This window comes from Brachyistius frenatus, unplaced genomic scaffold (assembly GCF_029030835.1).
Source record: "Brachyistius frenatus isolate BFR_SWC_R1_liver_20210118 unplaced genomic scaffold, ASM2903083v1 Contig_117, whole genome shotgun sequence".
Lineage (NCBI taxonomy): Eukaryota > Metazoa > Chordata > Actinopteri > Embiotocidae > Brachyistius > Brachyistius frenatus.
Genome location: NW_027210716.1, coordinates 364,246 through 387,500, shown reverse-complemented (window position 1 = coordinate 387,500; position 23,255 = coordinate 364,246). Strand labels below are relative to the sequence as shown.

The following is a 23,255-nucleotide window of genomic DNA, read 5'->3' as shown; positions in this document are numbered from 1 at the left end:
TCACTTGTGAACATGTCGGTTACTGAAATCTTATAATATGACTCTGCCACCATATGAGCACACAGTGTATACATGAACTCAACCAGCTTCAATAAGCATCATTACTGATTCAAGTAATGCCTTAGTTTCAGACAAATCTCTCCTGGGAAAATTGTTATGAATCTAAACCTTCCCACTTGATTTCCATTTCTTTTTCTGGAGCTAATTCATCTGTTTATCACGTAAGCAGCAACCTTGATAAGGGCATTCACTGAAATGTCAAAATCTGTGTGGTGCGGTCATTTTTAATGAAAGATTTCAGGGTCTTTACACTGCTGTTCGTAAATCAGCCATTATGAAGGCCCATGTCTCTTTTATTAATCACAATTTTTTTGTTTTAGCAAATTAGTAGTTGGGAATTGAATCAGGGCAAAACTTGATGCTAAATACTCCTGAAACACAGCCAACGGACTCTTAGCACGACACAGAAAATGTGGCAGGATCAACTGACTTCGACTTGTGCAGCAACATCAGACGCCTGCAGCCAGCAGTGTTACTTTTCCAGCACAGGAACATACCTGAGGCTAGAATTATTTAAACCTGTATTAGCTTTGTTGTGATGCTGCTTCCACTTAGTGCTTTGTGCCACAGCATTGTGGGAGAGGTTTTCATTTATAGCAGTTCTGATGCAGTTATGGCGACATGCATAAATTACAAAAGAGTATGCAAAATATACAAATGATATTTTATGAAAATTTTAAATTGCTCTAATGACTTTACAGACACAGAAAGGTGGCACTAAAACGTGAAAAACATTCAATCATGTTAATTTACATAGGATTGCAAACTAAACAATTTATGCATTTGTTTGGTATTTCTGCCACTTTGTTCAGATGTAAGATCATTTTACATAATTGTCTCTGCAGACATTATGAGCTGTAAACTATTAACATATTAATAATCATGTAAAACAAACAGGTAGAGGGAGAGACTGATAACACTGCACACAGCCAAGTTGTACGATGCAAGTTAATGGAAGTTCTGTGTATCTATTGTTTTTTTGCTGCACTGAATGAATTAATGTGCAGCTAGCAGTTTTGATGTAATGAAGCCAATAATTTATACTTTACTACTTCCCCCCCCACTGACCTGATCAATGCAAAGGTCAGATTTCAGGGTCAGGTGCACAGCAGCAGCAGCAACAGCAGCAGCAGCAGCAGCAGCAGCAGCAGGGATATCAGGTATGTTTACTGTCTTCCTCAGGGCAGTGTGTTTGTAATACTCATGCCTCCCTGTCTCTGGCAGATTTTTGAGTGCAGCAAATGACACGTCATTACCTCTGCTGCACATGTTATCATGCAGCACTACTGGTGTGTCCACCATCTTTTAGCTATTATGGGTGTGCCTTGCAAACATGTAATATATTGCATTTACCAAGGTGCCTCCTGATATACTTTTTTATTTTTTATTTTTAAATAAACGATGCTGTGTGTGTATTTTAAGTATAGAAATCTCATGGGGAAAGGAGAACAACATTATGCTAAATTCTACTGACATCCCATTAGAGTCTGGATGTTATATTTTTTGTTTTGTAAGATTAGTAAAAGTAGTCCAACAATGGCTGCAATGGGATGTTCAGATCCAGTCTAAGGGGGATTGATCGATCAGTGATTTTCCATCAATATGTTATCACTCTGATGCACACAATTGTGTGAGTAAAACAGCAAATTTGGTTTGAAATAGCCTTTGTATAACAAGTGGTTCTGGCCAAGCAGTAGATTGTAATGAATAATAATAGCTATTTGAGTAGGGAATTTTTATGAGACCATCTAATTATACGAGATTTAATTCTTTCTTTCCGTGATGATGATTTCTACAGTATGTGATTGATAAGGCTGTCAGCGGCGCACAGTGAAATGGTGTGCTGCATGAGCGCTCTGCTGGCATTGTACGTCAAATACAAATGATAACAAAGATACTAGTCAACTGTGACCTAATGAATGTAAATTTAGGCTGCTTTTATCAGTCTGTACTTAAGTTAAATTACTGAGATAGGTTGTGGTTTATTATTTAATGGAAGTAATGTCACTGTTGCAGTTGGTGAAATATTCACACAATATGATACTGGGCTCATTGGGCCTTAAGTCCATACTGCATACTAATATGATTTTCTATGTTCTAAACTTCACACTATACAGTTAGTATTTAACAAATTAACACACTAATTTGTACTAGATGTACATGTTGGACTCAAAATACTTTTTGTGATTTTTACATAAATCAAAAAATTAACCTTTTGATTGGTTGTTTTTTTTTTTGGTTGTTTTTTTACATTCAAATGTTGTTTCCCCACCGGTTCGTTTCCTCTTACCCTAACCTGAACACAGCCCTAAACTGTAACACCTCACCACACCACAACCTCACAGAGCAGTGAAGAACAACACTATTCAAAGCGGAAACACACCTCAACATAAGACTGAAACCTGGATATCAGTGGGTATACGTAACTTAACAAACTACAACCTCAAACCTTGTATGTTAAAGGGCAATATTGTCACTGCAGTAAAAAGTATGATATTGCCTTGTTTCATGGTGAATCTTTAACATCTTAATTAGTTGCAAGTGTTCATTTTTTTTTAAATCAAATATATTAATAAGCCTGCTCCCTAATAACCAAATACATTTCAGCAAATGAGAGAACAGCAACTACCTACATTAACAGTCATTTTCAACTTAAAAAAGGTCTTTACTACATATGAGTCACTGTGACTTACCAGTATGGACAAACATGTGTTTGACGTAGTTCTGTTTTGCAGTAAAGGTTTTACTGCAGAGAGTGCATTCATAGGGCTTCTTTTCCCCCGGACCAATCCCTCCTATAGCCTGTTGCTGCTGAGCTGGCGCTTGCTGTACCGACATCGGGTTCGGGAATGATGGCATTGCAGGGGGCGGCACTGCCACAAACTGGGTTTGCTGCTGGCCAGGAAGGTAAAGGAAAGGCTTGTGGTCTCTTGCCGGCTGTGTGGGAAAGAGTGTGGGCAGGAAGGTGCTTCCAGTAGTGCCCATCACTTGGGAATTGCTGGTCACGGTGAGCGGCATCCTCAGATTGCTGGTGTGTGATTCTACCTGGCGCATGTACTGGGACATGGGACTGAGTTTGATTGAGTTTGGCAGGGGCTGCATCATGCTACTCTCACTAGTGCTGTGGGATGTGTCCCCGTCCTCCACCTCTTGCACTTGCTCTGGGGACGAGTCATTGACCTCTATCTGCACTGGTACTCCTTCACTATGATGCCCGTCCCCGCCCCCTTCTCGGCTGAAGCCCGTCAGGTACGGCTTCTGCTCCATGGTATCCGGCTCAGTACTGATGGAGGAGCTCACCCCTGAGTCAAAACTTTCAACCTTGGACTCGCTCTCCACACCCTCAGTGTTGTCAGTGTCATCTTGGCAGTCCACCATAGGTTCATAGCAGCTGTAATCATCTTCGGCCTCCTGCTTTATGTGCATCCCTCCTGTTTGTATGCGTACCGGTCGGGGTTGCTTGCGGCAGTGAGTGGACTCTGCTGTGGACATGAAGCGATCGACATGCTGAGATCTTTCCTGGATACGGCTCATCCAGGGCGGATCTTGAGACTGCTGGTCCTTCTGAGTGCTGAGAGTCGGATCATAATTTGTCGACAGAGGGTTAATGTAGAGGGGGCGCTCGCGGGTGCCGTTCTGCAGAGAGATGCCAGGGTAAGAGTACAGTGATGTGTATGCGCGGTCCACGCTTTGCTGTGATGTTGCTTGCATATAACCTGACTCTGCGTCACTGCTGGGTCCGGAGGTACCAGACTCTGGCGTGCCACGAGGTGTTTCCTGACCAGAATCTCCTGGTATAACAGGGAAGCCCCCCGGCCCGGCCAGGCCCACATTCTGGGACACGATGCGGGTACACTCATCAATGACGGTCTTAATCTGAAGGATGCTGGCGGCAGTAAGGATCTGCAGAGCCTCGGACTGAGATACCCGCAGAATCCCACTGTACATAAAGTCAATCAGCTTTTGGATGGATTGCACTGAGACCACAGAAGGGATCTCAATGTCGCTGTAGCCCAAGAGCAGCTTGTCCTGAAAGAAGGGGCTTCCAGCAGCCAGCACGCACCGGTGAGCTCGCAGCATACTTCCATGGATCCGAACAGTCACGTCACAGAAGTGCCCACGGTTGCGTTGCTCATTGAGGGTCTCAAGTACAGAATTGCTGAAGTTGTGGAGATTGATGTTGTGAATGCGCTCGGTCATCCCCTTGCAACGGATGTCACCTGCAAACAGGAAGCAACACACCTGTCTGAAAAACTGCGACACACATAATGAAAGCATTTTCCAGTTGGATTAAACACACCTTGATGCCTAAAATAAAGACTTTAAATAAACATTCTATATTTATTTTTGTCATAGTTGGTATACAGTATTTCTGATATATTAGGAGAAATAACCGGTGTTATATATAATGTACTGTTGTTACATGAGTATCTTTCATGCAAGGAAAGCCTTTTTTTTTTTTTTGTAATACTACTTTTGAAGGCTTTATCTGAAAATGTAAACAACCACGACACAGTATTACAATCAATTTAAATACACAAAATGTGATATTGCTGCATATTATGAACAGACATAATACTGTCCATCGGAGGATTCCTAAAATAATAAATTACAAATATGGTAATTCTGTTGGTTTCTTCCTCAATCCAGGCTCATAATGACAAGATGAGAATGTAATAATTTCAACATCTCAAACCAAATTTGCTTCCTGAATTGCGGTTTAAAAATTCCAAATGGCCATGGTGAAGGACAATTAAGATGGTTCCCATCTAATTACTCCCAAGTTTCTTTCATTCAGTGTGTATTCCTGAAATTCCTCCAACCACCATTAGGTGGTGCACTGGGCTTAGAGGACAACAGGCCTCTTTTGTTAGCCATGTGTTCACTGTGATGGCGCTTCCTAACTATCCTAGGAATACACGAGATGTGACCCGGCTGATCAGTGTGTAAGATAAAATAAGGTGCTTTTTTTCTCCAGTAAAGTGTTAAAAGAAATGAAAATCTAAATCTAAATTAGATGGGCTGTAACTATAAGAATTATGTTTTTTAATGGCTATATTATTAATATATTTTGAATATAAACGTAAGCATAAGCATAATTTCTGCTTTTAAGTAAGGCAGTTGACCTTATTTGAATGATTATTAAACAGTTTTTAACTTGAAACCAAGACAAATTTCCTTATTTTGATTTTGGAAAATGTACAAATCCAGGTAATATTTTTTTCTAGATAATTCATTTACACTATATGTGTCAATGAATAAAAAAAAAAAAGTATTTATAATAATATCTTGAGGATGAAATATCAGGTAGCAGGGGACACATTCCAATTGTATATATGAAAAAAAACTTGAACAGGTGGAGAAACATTTGATAATTTGGAACGTATTTTTATACTGAAAAGAACTAAATTCATCAGTGGTAATAACAACAAGATTTGACAGTGACAGATTTGTTTAAACAGTGAAGATGAATTCAGCTCAAATAACTGTACAAACTGTAAAAACAGTACAAACGTGTTAACACAAAGTATTAATGCTTATTTCCAGCATAGTTAGTTCGACATAAAGGGTTAAATAAATCAAAATTGAAGCAGTCCAGTACTCACAGTTAGATGACGTTTTGTTACGAAGATGCTTGAGAGGCTGGTGATGAAGTGCGGGTCAAGCTTCAGTTTGCTGGTGGAGATGGCTGATCAGAGGCCTGGTGCTAGGCAAGGCTGTCAGTCCTCTCTGCCCAAATCATGTGTTGCTCTGCCACAGTGTTTGGAGTGGGGGGGGGGGAAAGAAAAGACAAAGACAAATCTTAATGCCACATACTGCCTTCTGGATACTGCCACTCCCTTAATGAACCTCGGTAACCCGAATAACATGCTGCAACAGATGTGTGAAGAGTTTTTAAGACAAGACGAATGGACGTTCCTGAGCGCACGTGACCAGAAAAATTACAAATCAAGGTTGAAAATAATATTGGCGTTGGAGCCAGTTCTTTCCTCTCAACAGATATCTGAGCTGCTGGGCAACAAAACCACACCCATCCCAAAGAAAAATCACCGAAATTCTTCACAGATTTACACACAGACGCTTTCTAAATATTTTAGAAACGTCCCAGTCACACTCACCATGTGCGTTTTTGCGCGCGCGCGTGTGTGTGTGTGTGTGTGTGTGTGTGTGTGTGTGTGTGTGTGTGTGTGTGTGTGTGTGTGTGTGTGTGTGTGTGTGTGTGTGTGTGTATGTGTATGTGCACTTTTTGTAATTTTCATATCCACAAATCAAACGGCACAATGTCTGATACAGCCACATTACAGGTTGTAATAATAGGAAAGCGTCAAATATTAAACACACAAGGCATTCATTGAAAAACACAAGAAAGGCATTCAACAACATTTAAGCATGTGATGAGCTGGTTTGGTGACGCTAAGAAAGCCTGACACAATTGCTCTTCTACTGTACACACACACATTAACGTTTGACCTCAACACTGGAAACTGAATGATGTAAAAGCAACCTCATTAAAGTCATAGTATCATTTAAGGTCAGCCCATGCTGTAAAAAAAAAAAAAAAGCAGTGGTGCCAATACAAAACGCCCCTTTCAAACAAATTCTCTACTATTAGTCCCACATTGCTCAAAGTACCGTGAAGACCTACAATCAATGAAGCTTTAAAAGTATCAGGCAACTATACGGCACGTTGGAATGTGAATACTTATCATAAATTTGAGTTAGAATCGTATTTCCAAATGTGACAGAGTAAAAGACATTTAGTAGCAGCCACACTTGCTACAACAAAACCATCAAGTGCTCTGAGTGAAATGCCAGTAACTACAGTGTGCTGCTCAATGAACACTACGGGGCGAGGATTTGACCAGACCTGCGAGTTAATGTTGACACAAATTATTCTTTTGCAGCTCCCAAGTACTTTGAAAGAAAACACCTCCCACTTTTAAGACGGAGGTAAAAATCCACAGATGAGAACTATGAGATTTTAAGCAGGTGACCTCCGAATTAAATTTTTCCACACACTCTGGTAGAAAAACCATTTGTTGCACACATTTCTCATACTTTCCTGTGCCAAGGTTAGACCATAAATGTGCCTTAAAAAGGGGACGATTTTGTTTTAATTTCATACGGAGAAACAGAATATTTGGGAGCTGAAATGGCTGCGTGTGTTCGCATGGCCCCACTTTGAGGAGACTGCAGGTAGCGGTACATGCGCTTGTTTTTCTGAAACGTTTCTTGTCAACTTACGAATGTGATGATTAGATATAGACAAGTAATAGTGCGCTTAGCAGAGGGTGATCACTCCATACTGAGACAGATTATTCTTTGACACTGGAACACACACACACTTGTTTGTTCTGCTGTCTTGGTCTAAAATGAAACTTTAACCCCCTTCTCATATCTTAGCTATAAACCTAAAAGTAACATAATCCATGAATATAAGCCTATTAGAGAGCACAACAAAACTCTCAACCCTAAACATGAACCGTAGCCTACTGTAGGTGTAACCCTTCCTTTAACCTCACTGCCACCACTGATATAATTCTAAATTGACTTAATCAAATTGAAAACCAAAAGAAATGTCATCATTTTAAAGCCTTAATTTTTTTTTTTTAATTTTTTTTAATTTTTTATTTATCATACCACACAGATGTACCAAACTGCTAGACTCCATTACGATGGCAAATATGGGACCTTTCCCCCCACGCCCCCTCTGCCCCCCACCCCCTTTTTTTCCTGCAGGGGTTAGTGTGAGATGCAACTGTATCCTGGTGCCACGGGCCTTTCTTCTTCTTCTTTTTGTGGCTACTGTTAGACAATGCAAACATATATGTTCCCTCCTTGGCTTCCCTCTCCCACCCAGACATGTAAATCCACCTGCCTTAAGGGGTAAAGTGAGGTGAAAGCTGGCAACAAAAGGAGCAGGCCAAGGGGAAGCAGGCTTCAGTTGCCCAGACTGCCACTCACAACAGTGATTCCATTTTAGCCGTGACACAGTGGGTGAGCAGCAGCCAGCGCCTACCTGCAGTGAATTCTAATCAGCCCAGGGGTCTGTCTCCCTCCCTCCCTCCTGTACCCTGCCTTGGACTAAAGGGGCTGATGATCCTTCAAAATTAATTAGATCCTTGTAGGAGGCGGCCATTTTCTTTCACTTGCTAATACTCCAAGAAAAAGAAAAAAAAAACATTTTCAAATCAAACTAAATTCGGTGTGTGTCTACCCCACCCCCCGTTATTGATTTCTTTCTCTGTATGTGTCTACCTGCTTCCTGTTTCATCACGTTGGAACTCTCTCAGTCTTTCCTTCCATCCGTCTATCCCACCGTCTGGGTCCCCCCACCCACCCGCCCACCCTCCCTACAAGCCTTCCCCAGCACCCCTCCGCCCCTCTGCTGCCTGCCTCCATGCTCCCAGCTCTGTGTCTGCCTCTGTGGAGTTTGCTGTCAATAAATCCCCAGAGGTCAGTTTGTCTGCTGGAAATCAGACACAATGCTTCAGACCGCCAATGCAGTGCATGCTCTGCTGCTGCCGCCACAACAAAGACTAAAGGAGGGGTGGAGGATGAGGATGAGGGAGAGGGAGGGGAAGGGGAAGGGAAAGGGGAGGCGGGTGCAGGAGGAGGGGGGGCACACACACACAAAAAAAAATGAAGACACGGGAGACAAGGGTTGCAAGTTGCAACTTCACCAGCCAGACTCCAGGTTAATCAGCTGCCCGTATTAGGTGACAAGATCATGAAATACGCTACATGCATTGGACATTAGTTAATCAAGGGGGTGGGGGGTTAAAATGGCGAGGGTGGGGGATGGGGGTTGAGAACAGACATAAGAGGCAGGCTTTATGAAAGGAGCGGTATCAGCCATGTGAATAATGTACATCTTGAATATGCAAATACTGCTTACAACACACACTACAAGCATATATTCAAGGCCCTTGGTACATTTCAGTCTGGAGACAAAAGGGGCCACAGGGCATTATGAAAAGCTCACGTCCATGCTCGTGCATGCGGCATCTTGATGATGCAGATTTGCACTCATGAAGAGTGTTTTGTGTTCCACCTTATTAGCAGTAAGTTTGCTTGAGACCTCGGCTGCTTTACAATCAGTGTCCGACGTTGCAATTATTAATTTCAATCATCCAATTTGGCGTAAGCGCATTAGCATATAAACTACCAGAGATCATGCTTTAATAGTATGGCTTGGATACGTGATCTAATACAATTCAGTTCACCGGGTAAATATGTGGTGAGGGCACCGTGACATTTGAAGCAGTAATCAAGTGATGAAGTGTCGATTTGACGAGAGATAACTGAAGGTGTGTTTGATAAAGACAGTATTTTCGCTTCCCTCCTCTGACAAAACGGCATACAGACCCAGTATTATCAGAAAAAGGAACACAAAAAAAAAAAAATCTAGATTAAATGTCAGCTAATGCTATTGTGTCGTGGTTCCCTCTGATCTGCACAATTAAAAATTATCAAAAATTACTCATCTCTGGCCAACAATGTTGCGTCGGCTGATTAAATTGTAGTAATTCAGAACACCACGTCTCTTATTACCTTTGAGTGTTTTCTTTATGATGCCGTGAAGCACTTAACAGGTAAGTAATGCACCTAACTCACATATACTTGAGGAGACGCTGCAGAAAACACATCACAGTCTGAAGATTTAATTGATTTGCCTTTATAGCAGTCCCTGAAAATCATCAACAAGCACACGTAGGCTGTTGACAAGTTGAGCCAAGATTTTCACACAACATTTTTTCATTTCTCCTTTTCCCTTGGACTGAAATTGTAGGGTGCAACATCGCATAACCAATGAAATATTTTTGGAATGTGTCTACATGTTAATTATCACGTGATTGAAATACATACATTGTTATCCTAACAATTACAACAGGAAACATCCCTCTGAGCTGAGTAGACATGGGATCAGGGATTCTTCCTTTGCAAGTGCAGTTTTGATTTTACTCTCCGCACCAGAGACACTTTAAAAAACATGCAAACACTAAAAAAAATAGCATTTTATTAATTCACACACACACAACACATTCTCTCTCACGAAGCGCTCTTAGTGAAAGCGCCGTGAAGTAATTACACCAGTGTAACGTTGTGACCACTGCTCAATTGAAATTGCTTGAATAACTGTATTATGTTCATGCATTTCTGTGCATCACACACTAACTGGAACGACTTTTAACTCTTTACAGTCCCGTAAATTTATTATGACTGTTCATGTTTAGCTCCACTGCCACTAAAATGTCTCAAATAGCACAGCAGATTAATGTGTTAAGATACTCAGTTCAACAGAAAGCCACTCAATGTGACAGGATGTGTGGCTTTTGAATAAATTCCTCCAGCAAACAAATAACTGTAAACACTGCGATGGCATTACACAGCGACTAGAAGACAGTTAAAGTATTTTTTTGACAGGACAGCTTGTTCAACTTCGTCATTTTCTGTCAAAAACACACCCACCGCCACCCGGGTGTGATCCATTGTGTGTTTACAGATGGGAGGATAATCTACCTCTAATATACTTTTTACAGTCAAAGTCCACACAAACACTTGTGAATTAGTGCTACCAGCAAATACTGTATTTTATGAAGTTTCAGAGAGGGGGAGAAAACAAACAGCCACTGTTGGATTATGTCCATTAAAATTAAAGACTGTACGTCACTTTGGTGCTGAAACAGACGCTTTAAAAAAAAGAGAAAAAAAAGCCCAGAATTGGCAAATGACTGTGCTTTTGTTAATGAGCATTTGACCAAAAAGAACCATCTGACTACTCATATGATAGTCTCCAAAACACCTCTAACCCCCGAAGCAGATAATGCTAAATTCAAGAGTTATCATTTAGGCACAAGTGTCCACAGCAACTGCCTCTCTACAGCTACTACACACGTCAAGGACATTTTGCCTCTCCAAAAAAGGACCTCACAGGCCATTAAGAGATCTTCATGAACCTATACAGCTGCTCATATAGGACTTCTCTGTCTATTAGTACGGTATCATGACACAGAGTGGTTAACAAATTCAGTATGGCAAGAAATATTCAACATCCAACTCAGTTTGCATGTCTCTATTCATGCCTGGGAGGAAAACAAGTGTACTGTGGATAGATGCGCTGTATCACCTTAATATCTTCCCGAAGAAAACAAAGTGTCTCTTGACTTTCTGTCCTTGAGAGATAAACCAAAAAGAAGAAGCTTTGTGCTGAAATATGAGAGGACAGTGTGGGACCTTTGCGAACAAGACTGCACTTTGACTGCAGAGAAGAATACAGCCTCTGGGTGTGTTTAGGTTAAGTGTACACTATGTTGGTCACAGAATGAAGCCACATGTTGAGTATTTACAGTTCAGGAAACAGAGAGGAGGTGCTCACAAGTCTTATGTATAGCTTAGCTGAGTTTCATACAAAGCACTTCAAAGTGGGGTTATAGTAAAGTTCTTCTAAGTTTCTCAGTCTTTGTCTTCCTCACACACACACGCACACACGCACACACACACACACACACACACACACACACACACACACACACACACACACACACACACACACACACACACACACACACACACACACACACACACACACACACACACACACACACACACACACAATGCACATATCCAACAGCACTTTTTTTCTAGTATTTTTCCACATTGACACTTGCATTATTACATGCCAAATTTGTTTCTAATGTCCTGGAAAAGCTGCCTGTAACTCATGAAACTTAAAACATATACACACTAAACACCGGCAATTTGTTGATACAAATATTATATAGTAAAGTACAATATAGAGACAAGCAAAAATCTTGCTGCCATGTGTCTCAAAGGAAAGAACAGAGCATACCTTGTTTTTGTAACAAAGCAAACCACATGCCCAAAAGTTACTCAAGCTATACATTAACTATCCTTACGCAACTTTTATACTGTACATGAACCTAAACAATGCTTATGCAACTCCTTCATACGATATTTTAACCTAAACAATCCTAATATAGGTCCCTTATACAAGATTGTTTATATGATCTTATATAACATCTGGATTTACATAAAAATCTAATTACTAAAGAATAAATTAATATATGGATGGACAGATGATCATGATTGTATAAATAACATATGACTAAATGAGGAGCTGTGTTTACTGTCACAGTATCCTCAACCTATAATCTGAACGACAATTTAACTACCAACAGAGAATTTATATGATTATTCCACCATGTGTGAATGTAACTGGGAGTAGCTTCAGAAGTTCTGTACCATGTGTGTGTCACCAGCAGCTGCATGAGGGTGCACGAGCCACTGCTGCGATGGTCCAGCACAGAATTGAACTTTCACAAATGCGCGGGGAGGGTGCTTTGAGCAGTTCAGCCCAAGCTTGCAGTTTTGGTAGCCGGGTCTGTGCTTCAAGGGTCAGCAATCTCCCAGAATTTGGCAAGCGCTGTATTTGCCATTTTAAATGGATTCACCAGGCTAAAACAATGACGTGCTGCAAAGCTGTTCTAACGTGCTGCAGGTTAGCAAAGGAAAACAACAGAGGAAACAGCAAAAGTGGATGTTGCAAAAAAGGTTTTATGATGCAACATAATTCTTCAACCTGCAGCTACAGCAACAACAATACAAATGCCATCGGGGAGAGATGAAACCGAGTCATTATTCAGGTAACGATAATCTTCGATGTACTGACTTCAAGTACAGGTTTTTCTCATTATATGAAGAAGATATTGAATTCAGAAGACTTAATACAAACAGTCTGTACTTATTTTGAGCCTTATGGATGTGAGCACTGTTTGGTGTATTTATAGTTTGGCAAGCTGTTGTGTAGTAAATACAGATTATATATGTCTCATCTGCTCATTTGACATATGACCCATCTAAAAGTGTAATGCTGACGCACTGAAACACAGCCGACCAAAAGGATGGCCTATACACACTCTCACCAAGTTTGGATCTAATGACTTCAACAAAAGTTGGCACAAAGGTTAACGTTAGCTGTTAATCCAACAAGCGAGACGGAGGTGCAATCGAATCACATTGGGAAACTTTATTCATACCGTTTTGCAAGACAAACCTGTGAAGCAAGCCAACTGCAAAATTTCACAAGATAAGAGCAAAAGGCCAAAAACTCCAGGATTCTCTGGTTGTTGGCTCAATCTCGTTCTAGTGAAGAAGTAGTCCAGATATCGTTTAGACGTCTGGGCTGACTGCAGCCCACTGAACGTGCAGATAAGTAATCCGTCCCATGAAAATAAGGCTTTATTAAGGACAATAAGGTCATTCATCAGAAGGGAGGATCCGTTATCAAAGAGAATTTATGACGGGTATGAAGTAATTTTCCGATACTATGGACTATACTCAAAGACGCACAGTTACTCCTGACTATTAAGAAGTGATAGTCACAAAAACGTGTGCAAACTTGACCCGATGACAATACACAGTGTATGAGCTTCATGAGTCACATGAATAAATACTGAATCTGTCAATGTTCATTCTGTGCATGTGTAACTTCGAAATAGAAAAAAAAAAAAAACATATTGTAATTGTGTGTTAAAATTTGAAGCAATATTTTCAAAATTACATTCTACAGTAAATTCCTTATTTTTATATTCAAGGCTGCGGTTCGTGATTTGTTGATTTGTTGTGTTCACATTCTTCTGTAAATTAGTTTTTCAGAAAGGTTTTCTGATATGTACGACTTGTTTTTTTTCTAACAGCCACCAGGCTCGGGAGTGACTGCAGGGAAGAACTATGTAAGGGCCACTATTTGGTGTGGTTATACTTGTTCTATAGCTTATCATACTGTATGTTGTGCACACACAACCACTCATCATTCCTTGCCAGGTTGCACAGATATACCTCTGTGACGTTTCCTGGATGGTGTATTTGTCACTGAGGCTACCGCCACCTTTTCTTTTCTTTTTTTTTTCCACAGATTTTGCTTTCCCTACTCTCGGGTTAGCACGCAATGCATGATTTTTTGTGAATGGATTAATATCTGGGCTTTTATTACCTGTATGTCATTAAAAGGGATTTGTGTTATGGTGATAGAGCTGTTTTTCTATTGGCTTATCTCAATTATTATTTTTTTTTTACTTTCAGTTTCTCTATTTTACTTTTAACATTGAGAAAAACAAGTGTAGCCGTAGAAAGCTGTAGTTAGAGCAAACCCCAGTTGGTTTGTAATATGTTTCCATTACCTTCCTTGGCTAACGTTTGTTGCTATGCAATGTGTCACTACAAACACTATCATTATACTTCCTATCGTGATTGGTGCATGCTAGTGCAGTTCAGGTTGTCCTCTCTGATCTGCTCTATGCAAAGTCAGCTCAGCACAGGCGGAGAGATAACATGACCACCCATCAGCTCCGTTTATGATAATCATCTGGGTCTTTGGCCTTTCTAATGGCTCGTGAATTGTTGGTCAGTGCGGTCTGTTGAATGTAGCAGAATTACTATCTTTGATGCTAACAATCTATTAGCACATAAGCCCCAGAGTGTAACCTAAGCTGATCAGCTGTTTCTGGTAACATCACTATAAAAATCATGCCACGGGGCTGTGAGTATTTTCAGCAGGTCGTATCACAAATGTGCTACTTCTAAGTCATTTCTACCGTCTCGTTAGATCGAGAGTTTTAAGAGGGTTTAAGCCTTATTTTGATTTAGTCATTTTTAATGCAGCAGCGGGGCACTTGTGTAAAATAAATCTAACAGTATACCTTTAAAAGCTAGATCCAGTCAACTCTGTGAGTGTCTTTCTCTGTTTGTGTATTAGAGCAGTGGTGGGTCCTCCTCTTAATGCATGTTGGGATATGCTGGAGTGACCCTGAACAGAAGTAGGATTGAGGAAGTACTGTCTGAATGAATGCGTGTTGAGATACTAGCCAGCAGCAAAGCCTACTACAGTCAGAGGCTATGAAAGACATTTTGTCTTATCGGTCATATTAGTTAACCTATTCATAGACATTCTAAAAGAAAAATAAGCTTCCATAGCATTCAAAGTGTGAATATGCCATCCATATCGTGGCATGAGTCTAGATGATATGATCATAGATTTTGGTTGGTCACAGATGTTTATCCTGGTTTTAAAGGCTGCATTACAGTAAAATGTCATTTTCTGAACTTGTAGCTACTTTATTATTTAACTTTAATCATTATATCCACACGATTGATGATTATTTATCAAAAACCTTGTTGTGTAAACATTTTGTAAAAGCACTACAATACGTTTGCAATATCATGGTAAAACATATAGTGATATTGGATTTCGCCGACATTGTTCAGCCCTAATCCAAAGTTCTCAATAAATTGAAAAAAACTTTGCCACCCCTGAAACGACTGACAACTATTACAGTGTTGTGAACATCACATGGAGCCTGACGTATGGACTGCACCTGTGTAAGAAATGCAAAGCAGGTGTCATGGCCACCACTACCATGATCACAGGTTGTTGTTTATGTATCAGTGATAAAGGTCCAACCTACAGTAAAACAAGCCCGGCAACTTTGATAAAACTAAGCATTTGCCTTGCCATCTGTTTGTTGTTGAACAGGTTAGGCATGCGTTTCCTTTGTCACCTGGACCAACTGCTGTGAATCAAACAGGAAATAAAAAGGAAATACATCCTTTCCTCATCGTTAAAACTGTGATCTGTTATGTAACGATATCCAGCTTCTTGATTTTAAAATCTGCCTTTATTAAAGCAAACTTCAGGGCAATACACAATGTGAACATATGTTCCTTTCATTTTCATTATGAAATCTGAAAAAGAAAATTCTTTGTTAAAGAATTTCTTTCAAAAGGCAAAAATGCCTGACAGTGATTTTGTGCAGCTGTATTTAAAATAAAACTGACTCACTATGAAAAAAAGAAAATACAGTTTGGATTTTGTGTAAATACTTTAAGGGTCCAACAATCCAATTTTTTTTTTTTTTTTTATAAAACCGCAACACAAATACTATTGTGCAAATAATTCCCCATGAGTTTCCCCAAAGCACAGCACATACCGACGTACCTTGAAGTGAGACTGTGCACAATCTTAACATTTTGGCTGCTGTGAGTGCAGTTTACTGGCATGAGGCTTACAAAGTCTCCCTGATGCCAAGAAGGAAGCAGAGAATTCACAGCACTTATTATCTGTATAATAGTTTAAAAAGCTGCTGAAGGACTTTGGTACTTTTTTTTAAGTTTTTCTTAAACCTTCTTTAGATACTTCCCCCTTCAACTAGGCAGTGATCTCACCATGACTTGTAGAAAACCATATGGGTAGCAGGGTGAACTGAGGACACACATGCACCTTGGCAAACATACAACTTTGCTATTAGAATCCAGGATACATTTTTCACATCAGTTGAATACCACTGCTTGAGTGTGTGTTTCAAGAGAGATAGAAATTAGGTAGAAATGCTTATTTCTGTCATGTAAGAAAAAAAAAGTACATTACTAAAGTTAGTTTTAACTAAGATTTGAAAATCTTCCGTTGGGAAACGACTTCTGCTCAAGTTGTTACATGATATTTGGGTCTTACAGCACAAACAGCTGACATTTAATGAAAAGCTTTGAAAACAGCAATTATACAAAGGAGCATGAACCAACAGTCTGTTAGCAATTTTAGCATAGGTAATGGAAACACATGGTCACATCCACCCCTGGATTGTGTTTGTACTGTATATGCATCAAACAACAGGGATGTAAAAACATTTTCTTTTCACGAAGCCGATCTGGATAATAATAAAAAATATTGTATAATTATATGATGACGATCCCAAACAGGAGTCCATTAATTCTGGTGCCATTATTCAAGTGTGAACATTAAAATATGACAAAACTGGTTTTAACCTGAGGCAAGTGTGTGATGAACTGCTCCCTGTGGGATGTTCATTTCATATCTATATCTGTTTTTTCATATCTATATATATATATATATATATATATATATAAACAGTCAATCCTAAATAAGTGCTGTATTTACCATCAAGCTATGTGGGAACTAACGAGTATGACTGTGTTTCACAAGACTTCATAAAGTTTTATAAACGAACAAAAGCTTCCTGACAACTGCCTGGCACATTCGCAAATACTTATTCAGTCTCAATGTGTGCTTTCTTTACGCATTCCTGTGATACTTACAGGGAGGGAAGATTCCAAAACAAAAGTCCTTTGAAAACTGAAAAGCATGCCATATAGTTTTTTTGTTTGTCAGTTTTCTACTGACTGTACTAATACTACTGTACAAAGCTGCATGACCTCAAAGTCACACAGTTTTTAGTGAAGGTTTTATAAAAATCATTTTTATGTCCTATCTTTTTCATTCTGAGAACCAATTAACTAAACAGGAGAGTATTTGAAAAAAAAAAAATGCCTTCTTAAAAAATTTAAAAGAGAGCCTTTAAGTCTTCTGAATAATCTACCCTGAGTGGTTGCAAAATACTAAGTTTTATTCCGAAATGTTTTATCCTGGCTTGGCCACCTTATCAAAACACAAGATACATTCTTCCCCCTCTTAAACAAAGGATATTAGGTTCTGTCCTTGCCTTATAGCAGAAAGGAAACCACCGTAAGTCATTGTAGTGGCGTGTTTGTGTTGCGTAATGCACCCAAAGGGGAACTTTTCTCCTTAATTACAAAGGCGGCCTACACAGATTGTCAATAGGTTTTTTTGATTGTGTTATTAGTATTTTCAGGAATAAAAATATATTTATAATATAAAGAGAGGCACGTTATCTGTGAAAAAGGTGAATTGTGGATAGAAGGATCTAAGCCAGTTAGCCAGGAGGAAGCTAGCCTGCCAATAATTTCCAGTTTGTGACATGAATTCTAACAATCCACAGGCTGAACTGGCGGGTAGTCATGAATATCATTATATTTTACTACAATCATGAGATATAAAGGAAATGTAAGTGTATGTCATGCTGTTTAATAAAAAATAATTTCTTCTGATGTTTTAAAGGTACCTGAGGTTTTTTAAGGTTGCCAGAGTATGTAAGTGCTATAAAACAGGAGTCCTTCCTATAAACACCAGGTGAAAAAACTTAATGCATTCTTCTTAAACAAAACCAAATCTTTAAGCTTTAAGTCTATTAAAGGCTTAAAGGCTATTCTGCAGTTAATTACAAGACTTATTAACTTTAAGATGTGCACCTGAAAACAGTCTCAGTTGGCAATCACATCAAAGATGAGTGTTACTCCATGGGGGAATATTCTTCTAACGAGGACTATACAGGATAATAAATAAATAAAAGCAAAAAAAAACAAAAAAAACAACAACAACAAAAAAAGCTGGGCGAGGATAAACTCTGCCGGAGACATAAAAAAGGCCAAGCAGTTAACAAGCACTGTGACATTCTGGATGCAATCCACAAAGTGGCTTGTTATATCGATGGATCTCTACTGCATTCCCAAAATGGCTGCCAAACATGTTCAACTGTGCAAGACAAAGTGGCAGAGCGGACTCAAGTGCAAGTCTCTTGTCATACAATGGTAAACTTAAAATTCGAACTTAAAATATTCATTTTACTTTGTCTGTCACTGCTGCTGCGAGCAAGAATTTTATTTTATTAATTACTTTATTATCAGCGCATGCTGAAATCTGCAACCACATGCGGACTTTCTAATTTTAAATTATCTATAAATAAAATAAAATTGACACATGGTAAAATGAACAGCTCTGTGTGATTCAGTGGACTGAGGTGATTTCCACTCCTGACCAATATTACAGGCTGCTTCCCGTTCTGTGTAGTGCAATAAACTACCAAAGCCCAAAAAATATTTTAAAAGGAGTTGTGTTGAAAAGACACACACACACAAAAAATACATTTATACATTTAATTATATAAGTTATGGGTCACCAGGATTACCTGGTAACAGCCTGGTGAAGATGGCGTGGGAATACCAACAAGCAGAATTGCGGAGGCTTTAGAGAGATGTCTCTATCTTGTCTATTTGGACAGCAGTGCCTTTACTGCACTTACAAATTATTTGGAAAACTGACCCGCCATCTGTGTGCACGTACAGTCAATTGTTTTTTTTTGTTTTTTTTGTTATATGTCTCTTCCAACGAGGCACTCATTACATTGGTACAGCATGGTACCCTTGCACATTTTCACTTGAGTAAAACCCAAATGATCAGGTGGGAGAAATGTGCGAAAGCGTGACTGAATCAGTCAAAAACATTTCAAAACTGGATGCTGCGGACACATAATGCCAGTTTGTTGGTCAATAATAAATGGCTGGATGTGAAGAGAGGGTGACAAAATACAGAGGACGAGTAAAAGATGGCGAAGCCAAAAGAAAATTGGGATTGATTGCTGGGTGTGGATTAACTGAACACCCCCCCCCACACACACACACACCCCTACACACACACACACACACACACATATAGACACACACACACACACACACACACACACACACACACACACACACACACACACACACACACACACACACACACACACACACACACACACACACACACTTGCATGCGAGTAGGTCTACAGTTCCTCTGCTGGGTCTCCTTCATATAATAACGACTTTCCTTGATCCGCAGACATACTCTTAAATATTCATTAGTCATGGGTGGGTTTTAGCCGTGACACAGAAAGCGGGCAAATGGCGATGGCTCTAACACTGTGAATATTAATGTACATGTGGAATATATACATATAAATACTCATTAGCGGCTTAACTGAGATGAAACTGGGCACCTGATACTCGGACTGCAAACCCTTCCCAAGGCACATAATGGCTGAGCCTCTTTCAGCAGCTACTGTACACCTCTGTGCAGATAAAACGAAGAGTTTTTGACATGAAGCCGTGGTGAGAGCTCACTTACACACAAGACAAGTACCCTCCAATTCATCAAACAATAAAATGTCCCCAAAATGCAGGTGTTTCTTTTCAGATGAAGGACATTCAATCCACACTGTGACAATATAATTCTTACTTTCTCACTACTTGCTCACCCGCACGCAACCTGTCAAATCAATCTGCTGCAATTCGGCACATTTACAACTGAGCCCGCTTCAAACCTTACATCAAGGTGGAAATGTTGCATTTTCTGCTACACCGTGTGCTGCACGCACAGCGCTGTGTTCTCCACGTGTCCATTCAGAAAACAAATGATCCAGTGCAGCCACCAATTACATAACCGAGCCTATAGGACTGCAACCCATTTACGTTGTGGAGGCATATTCTGAATGAAGGCGGGGAGAGGAAGTGATCACAACAAAAGTGAAAAGGGACGAACGCACAATTACGCTGTAAAGAAAAAAAAAATACTACACACACACACACACACACACATACAGGTGCACATCCACAGACCGTGTCTGCGCTGGAGGAAGAGGGACGCAGCGTTGCTCTCCTCCCCTGTGCCAAACCCCGGACCCGGCCTTATTTTCGTTTGTGGCTATTCAAGGAAACAGCTTCAGTGGCCACACCAGGACCAACCTCTGACATGACAGTGTGTTGACGCAAAGCTGTATACCTGCGCACAACTTCTGGGCTACACAGGCGAGTCTGTGCCTATGAATCAGACCCAGAACGCGATGTATTGTAGAAACTATCAGTAGCGTTTATAGACACGGAACATGCCGTATTACTGTCTTTATCTGACAAAGCCAAGCGCTTTGGGACAACATCTGTCTGCCCCCCCCCCCCCCCCCACACACACACACACTCTGTCCCTCTCCCAGTCACACACGCGCGCGCGCGCGCACGCACACTATCGCGCACAGATAGATGGAGCCCTTAAGAACAAGACTGACATGTTGCTCGGGATAAACTCCCCATATGTCCCTTTCATTGAATTTGAGGGAGCCATTGCCCCGTGCATTTTCACAGCGCTAACTCATCGCACATACAGGCCTATTTTAACTTTAGGGAATCACGAGTTGCCCATGAATATTTTGCAACAAAATGTCTCAAAAGGAACACTGAAAGCGTCTCTTGCAACTTTAATTACACCAGAGCATGCCCCCATATCGAGTCCATTCTTTGCCAAAAACAGCCTTGCATCGTAAACATTTTAACACACTGTAGGCTAGGAATACAAAAAAAAAAGAAGAAAGAAGCGGATTGCGACAGTTAAAGTGATCATTCGGGTTTTTTTTTTTTTTTTTTTTTGAAGGGGGAGAAACATGGCACCAAAATCCAGAGCAGAGTCCCACTGGATCTAGTTCTTATTTCTCTCAGAAACTGAACCTGCTGTATTGTTTTACCTTCCAGACACATTATTAGCCAACCTTCCTCCGCCTGCTTAGCAAATCTTAATGTAACCCCATCTCATAAATGCCACGCAGTATTGATATTAATTCACCCCCAGAAAAAAAAAAAAAATTAAAAAAAATGTAGACTAGACATCTGTCTGAGTATAAGCGCTGTATGAGCCGCTGCTACAATGATATATTTCACACATATAAACCCCCTTTCCGGCAAGTTCAACAAGCTGAAATGAATTTAATAAATAGATTTGTTAATAAGAGTGCGTTATAGCCGTAAAATGCAATAAGGAAACGCGTTTCCTCTTGACTCAAATAACTGACCTAAAAGCCAAAAATGCGCACGTCGGCTGCCACAGTTGTTCCGGGCTCGCAGTGTGTAAAATGTGAGCCAGCAGCCTGCGAGCATCGCTGAGGCTCTCGCTGATTGAGAGAAACAGACCTGTGAGCACACTTTGACCACATATCGTCCTCAAGTGTGCCCTGGCTGGCTCACGGGTGAATCCGAAAGTAAAGGGGTAAAGGTAAAAAGGGGGCATGGTGAGAATAATGACAGATGGGAAACTTGCGTCATGCCAGGGCAGCGCGTTTTTTTGTAGTCGAATATAAATGGACACAAAAAAAAAAAAAAAAAAAAAAAAAAAAAAAACAAGCAGCCAAAACTGAGTCCCCTACACGAGAGGTACTCGCTTCATTACATTTCGTCCACGGGCTTTATTGAATGCCTGTGGTCCTATAAAGAATGAAGTTTCCGATCATGTAGAGCTTAATATTTGGTTGGTAAAGCCAGCCACAACTACATAGAAGTCAGTGGCATTTCATGCATTCCCCCCTAAAGTCAACGAGCATGTTTTAATCTCTAATACAGGCAATTCCTTTTAATTCCCTCCTTTAATAATAGCGTTAGAGAGGTTGTAAAGACCCATCCCTTTTCCTACTTTTCTCAATTTCTTACCTGCACTTCGAAGCTCTGTTCAAAAAGTGGCGACAGCGTTTCCACGGCTCCCCCTGTTTTCCCCCGACGAAGCGCGTTTAGTTTGCTTTTTTGAATATGTTCCTTTACTTTGTTTCATTTCTCACTTCCATCTTCTTTTCATCTCATCAATAAACACACGCTGCAGCCTACCTTCATAGAGCAGCTCGGTTCAAGTGTGCCCTCCCATTTTTTAACTATACATCGAGTACTTTGAGGGGTGGTGGTGGCGGCGGAGAGGGAGGGGGGCAGGCAGGCACGCCTTTTCACTTAAAGCTGCTATTGGAAGAACAGCGCACTGTCTTGGGTTGGATCAGAAATCCGTCAACATTATTGCGCCCCAATCGCAGGGAGCACAGTGGGACGGTGAAACCGGCTCCATTATGGCTCTCTGGAAGTGGTGGGAGTTATAGTAATAGTAGTTGTAGTGATAGTGTTCCTCCTACTCGGTGTGTTTAAGTTTGTTCCTGCCTTGAGCGGCAACGCAGCAATTTTACAAGTGGAAGTCAGAGGGTGCGAAACGTCACAGAAGCCTGTAAAAGAAGAGGGTGAAAACAGGCTGGCAGTGATGTTAGACCCCAGAGAGCGTTTCCTTTACGCATAAATCCCTCCTTCTTTAAAAAAAAAAAAAATTAAATTACATTTTGCATTGCACGGCTTCCACCGCCTGCTGTTCAGAATATCTCCGTTGACAAATGTGAATGAAGTCTGAAATCTATCGGCAGTTTGGATCAAAAGGACAGGGCAATTGTCAGTTATATGTCCATCATGTGTCTGAACTTTGCATTGGACGCCGCCTCTGCCAGTACAGTGAGCCAGCTGCGCCGCGGCTTCTCATTGGACGGCGGCGCCGTCAATCATCTCCAGCGCCAACAAGCTAGATTGTCTGCCGTGTCTTCTACTTTCTACGCATTTCTATTTTCTCATTTAATTATTTTTTAACGTCCCGAGCTGACCTCGACTTTGCGAGTCGGGGAAAAAAATGGTGTCGGTTC

General features: G+C 40.5%; 2 protein-coding genes across 2 annotated transcripts in view; both read right to left on the bottom strand.

Annotated features, from left to right (window-relative positions):
* zbtb20 (zinc finger and BTB domain containing 20) overlaps positions 1-22,590 on the bottom strand; it is a 25,367-nt gene extending 2,777 nt beyond the window's left edge. The window contains exons 1-3 of the mRNA XM_069713234.1: positions 22,243-22,590; positions 5,667-5,811; positions 2,754-4,280 (exon numbers count right to left, since the gene is read on the bottom strand). Coding sequence (XP_069569335.1) covers positions 2,754-4,260 — 1,507 coding nt within the window. The 5' untranslated portion in view covers positions 4,261-4,280; positions 5,667-5,811; positions 22,243-22,590. The remainder of the gene's footprint in view (positions 1-2,753; positions 4,281-5,666; positions 5,812-22,242) is intronic.
* Positions 1-23,255, bottom strand: part of LOC138629514 (GDNF family receptor alpha-4-like) — a 326,543-nt gene that overhangs the window by 46,668 nt on the left and 256,620 nt on the right. The gene's annotated exons all lie outside the window — the stretch shown is intronic.